This window comes from Manduca sexta, unplaced genomic scaffold, assembly GCF_014839805.1.
Source record: "Manduca sexta isolate Smith_Timp_Sample1 unplaced genomic scaffold, JHU_Msex_v1.0 HiC_scaffold_853, whole genome shotgun sequence".
NCBI lineage: Eukaryota > Metazoa > Arthropoda > Insecta > Lepidoptera > Sphingidae > Manduca > Manduca sexta.
The window spans coordinates 13,198-17,407 of record NW_023595687.1 but is presented as its reverse complement, the minus strand read 5'-3'; the positions used below and the strand labels follow the sequence as shown (position 1 = coordinate 17,407).

The 4,210-nt window shown below is 41.2% G+C and overlaps 1 protein-coding gene across 1 annotated transcript; it reads left to right on the top strand.

Moving 5' to 3' along the window:
• The first annotated feature begins 2,026 nt into the window (after window positions 1–2,026).
• LOC119193657 lies at window positions 2,027–2,869 on the top strand. Its single transcript, XM_037447291.1, has one exon. It carries the CDS (start codon window positions 2,027–2,029, stop codon window positions 2,867–2,869), a length of 843 nt encoding a protein of 280 aa, XP_037303188.1.
• Window positions 2,870–4,210: the final 1,341 nt, after the last annotated feature.

Genomic DNA, 4,210 nt, shown 5'->3' with positions numbered 1-4,210 from the left:
TTTGTGCATTTTCTTATCTGTAACAGCAATAAGTACACAAAGAAGTCGTTTATGATAATTATGTCACCATTGAAAAATCACCTCTAAGCGTATTGATATAGAGACTATTATTTACTTTGGTAAACATACGATACTATGAGTAAAAGCAACTTCAAATGAATCTCTGTTCTTTATATCTACTTATTCAAATCTACGACATTAGGTGCAGAAAATAAAACGGGAAAGTCGGCCATTTGCAATTTGATTCTTCCATACAAAACGTCTGTAAAGCAAATAGGATAATGTATTCGTTCAGACGTGATCTGACGATTCGACCCACGGTGGAGCTGCCATTTTATACAGTTCAGTATGACAACTTGAAAAATTATAGTTTTAAAAAAACTAGTGTTCGGATTTTACCGCGATTTTGTATTTTTTTCTTATTGACAGGGTTCAGAATGACTTGAGAAATTATACTTTTAGAAATATAAGTTATTTTTAGATTTTTTAATTGCCTTAGCAAGCACCCAATAAATTTTTTGGCAGGTTACAGAATGACAACTTGAAAAATTATAGTTTTAGAATACTTATTTTTTGGATTTATTATTTTTTTTAATTGCGAAACGAGCAAGCAGTCCACCTGATGGTAAGCAGAATCCGCCCATGTATTTAGTCATGCCAGAGACACAACCAAGTCGTTGCTGGTTGGGTTTTGGTTGGTATGCCGGTGGTATACAGGGGTTAGGGACTCGGTCCAATACTCACTCGGATGATGGTATACTCCCGAGTAACGACATTGATTCGAAAGACCGGTGAAACCAACACCACTTCCCCCCAAATGACGGTAGCGATAACGCGTTTTTTTATGTCTGCGAAAATAATGGATTCCCATAAAGGTATTAAAGTCTTCCAATTCGTAAAAATAGCCCAAATGTGCTTGAAGATGATAAGTTTGTCAATCCCATAAGGAGGGATCACCACAAGGCATGTAGTTATAATAAATCTAGATTTTTACCTTAGATTTTTCATTTGAAATGTCAAGAAACTTTAATTAACAGGTATAGTAATTAATGGATTTGAACCCTAATTTTAACTTGTGATCGGAGTTTAATTAGGTTTCAAATGAAATGTTCTAATTATTTATTTAATCCATACTAATGTTGGTGAAGAGTTTGTTTGATTGAACGCGATAATCTCAGTAACTACTAAACCGACTTTGATTTATTTTATTAATAGGAAGCTATATTACCTCTGAGTGCTAGGTATAGTTACTTTTATACCGGGAAAATATTTATCTTGGATAAAAAAATTCACGAGGGTGGAGTCGCCATCAAAATCTAGTCAGCTTTAAAAAGATTTATAAAAATCTGGGGAAAATATAGTGTAGGCAACTTTCCTACACTGAACATAATTATATATAAAATATCTATCTACATAAAAGTATATTTTTACATTATATATATTTATTTACACTTACAGTAACTATTCACAACAATCATAATATTATATTTATTACTTAGATATATACAAGCACATTACTTCAATGCGTAACCATTTGTCGATGTCGATATTAACATTAACCATCGAGCAGTGTCACACCTTCTGCGTATAGGTATATCCTTACGCACAAGGAGTCAGCGGTGTGAGGTGCGGTGCGGTGCGCACACGTTGCAGCGCCACGTCACATCGCCGGCTGACCAGCCAGTCGAGACCTGTAATAGACGCGGAACGCACGCTGCTCGCTCCCGCTACCGCTGCCGCTTACGCTACGCGGAATGTTATATTTGTATGCTAGTTCCTCTTAATTCTTCCTTTCTGTGTTGTAATGTTGAACTGTCCATTGTTACTTCACTGTAGATTATTTTGTGCTTGTGCTTCTGTTTAATGGTGCCTTCTGTGTTGTGTGTAGGATATAACTGTATAACTGTATGGAGTGTTTTTCTTTTAGACACACATAAAAATAAGGTCTGCATTAATTGTCACCCAGTCATTGGGGATCATAGCAAAACCCTTATATTGGTGACCTCCACACGGACCAAAATTTAAAATGGAGAAAGCACGCGGCACACCGTCTACAGCTAGTGATGGGAAAGCGTCGACAGATCGTGATGGCGAGGTATACAAGGTGAGCATACGCATTCCACCTTTTTGGCCTGAAGAACCGGAGATTTGGTTCGCCCAAGTGGAAGGACAATTCGCTATTAATAGAATAACCAGTGACCAGACTAAATTTAATCATGTTATTAACCAACTGGACAATCAGTACTCGAAAGAGGTAAAAGATATTATTATAAAACCACCAGCGGAAAATAAATATGACACATTAAAAGCGTTGCTCATTAAGCGATTAACTGAGTCGAATGAAAAGAAGCTTAAGCAATTACTCATGCATGAAGAGCTCGGGGATCGAAAACCGTCCCGCTTTCTTCGACATTTACAAAGTCTCGCCGGATCCGATGTTCCAGACGACTTTCTGAAGACCATATGGATCAGTCGTCTCCCTTATGGCATTCACACAGTACTTGCAGGTCAACCAGGTACAACTTCGCTTGAAGATCTGGCTGATTTGGCGGATCGAGTCAACGACTTATCTACGACGTCTCCAAAGGTCGCCTCCGTGAGTCAAGATAATCCCAGTTCTGTAATCAGTGATTTGACACGGGAAGTAGCCGAACTTCGGAGGCAATTCCAGAAGCTGGCATCCCAGAGAAGTGGAAGATCTAGGTCCCGAACTGCTCGACCCCGTAGCGGATCATCTTCAAGACAACGGTCACAGTCCAACTACCGAAAATATCCACTTTGTTGGTACCACGCCAAGTTTGGAGACAGGGCCAGCAAATGCGTCCGCCCCTGCGATTATAAGTCGGAAAACTCGAAGGGCAGTCGGTAATGGCGACTGACGATTGCCCATCTTCTGCTGGTCGCCTTTTCGTAACCGACCGTTTCTCGAAGACGCAATTTTTGGTCGACACCGGCAGCGACCTCTGTGTTTTCCCACGTTCGTTACTGCGTGATCGTCGTGCTCCAACGGAGTTTCAACTATGCGCCGCCAACGGTACCAGCATCTCGACATATGGCTATGCACATTTAAATTTAAATCTTGGTTTACGGAGAACTTTTACTTGGCGTTTTGTAGTAGCAGACGTATCAAAGCCTATTATAGGCGTAGACTTCCTTAATTTTTATAACCTTATGGTGGATTGTAGAAATAAGCGCCTAGTTGATAATACCACCTCTGTAACTACCGTAGCTAGCCTCGTGGTTGATAGTCGTAGTCTTTATTCTATTAAAGTCTCAACCGGGAATACTCAATATCATAAAATTCTTAATGAATTCCCAGAGATAACCCGACCAGCTGGTACGCATCGGACTATCCCACACAACACCGTACACCACATACGTACGACATCAGGGCCTCCAGTTTCCTCACCGCCTCGTCGCCTCGCTCCTGACAAACTTAAAATAGCCCAGCAAGAATTTCAATCTATGCTTGCTAGCGGGATTGCCAGACCATCAGAAAGTCCATGGTCCTCACCGTTACATCTGGCGCCAAAAAAGGACAATGGTTGGCGTCCGTGTGGTGACTACCGCATGTTGAACGCTCGCACTGTGCCTGACAGGTACCCGATCAGGCATATTCACGATTTTGCCCATTCTATAGCTGGTTGCAAAATATTTAGCACCTTAGACCTGGTAAAAGCCTACCATCAGATACCTGTCAGCCCAGAGGATATTCCTAAAACAGCGATCACCACACCGTTCGGATTATACGAATTTCCTTTTATGACCTTCGGTCTTCGTAACGCGGGCCAAACTTTTCAATGGTTCGTGGACGAGATGACTAGGGGTCTTGATTTTGTATTTTGTTACCTGGACGATTTTTTAGTATTTTCACAAGACCCTAAACAGCATGAGGAGCACCTCCGTATCATCTTTGGCAGACTTAAGGATTACGGCATGGTGATCAACACGTCAAAGTGCGTTTTCGGAGCAGAGGAGGTAACGTTTTTAGGTTACAGCATCTCCGAACGAGGCTCCCGACCACTTGACGCCAAAGTCCAGACTATAAAGGATTTCCCTGTCCCAACAAACGTGCGGCAGTTAAGGGCATTTTTGGGTATGTTAAATTTTTATAGGAGATTCCTCCCACGCGCCGCCCAAATTCAAGCTCCTTTGCACTTATTGTTAACTGGGTCGGTTAAGGGATCACATCCGATTGATTTAACAGGTG

Bases quoted from the DNA above. Each gene is read 5' to 3' on its own strand.
- LOC119193657 (XM_037447291.1), top strand. From the start codon at position 2,027: ATGGAGAAAGCACGCGGCACACCGTCTACAGCTAGTGATGGGAAAGCG.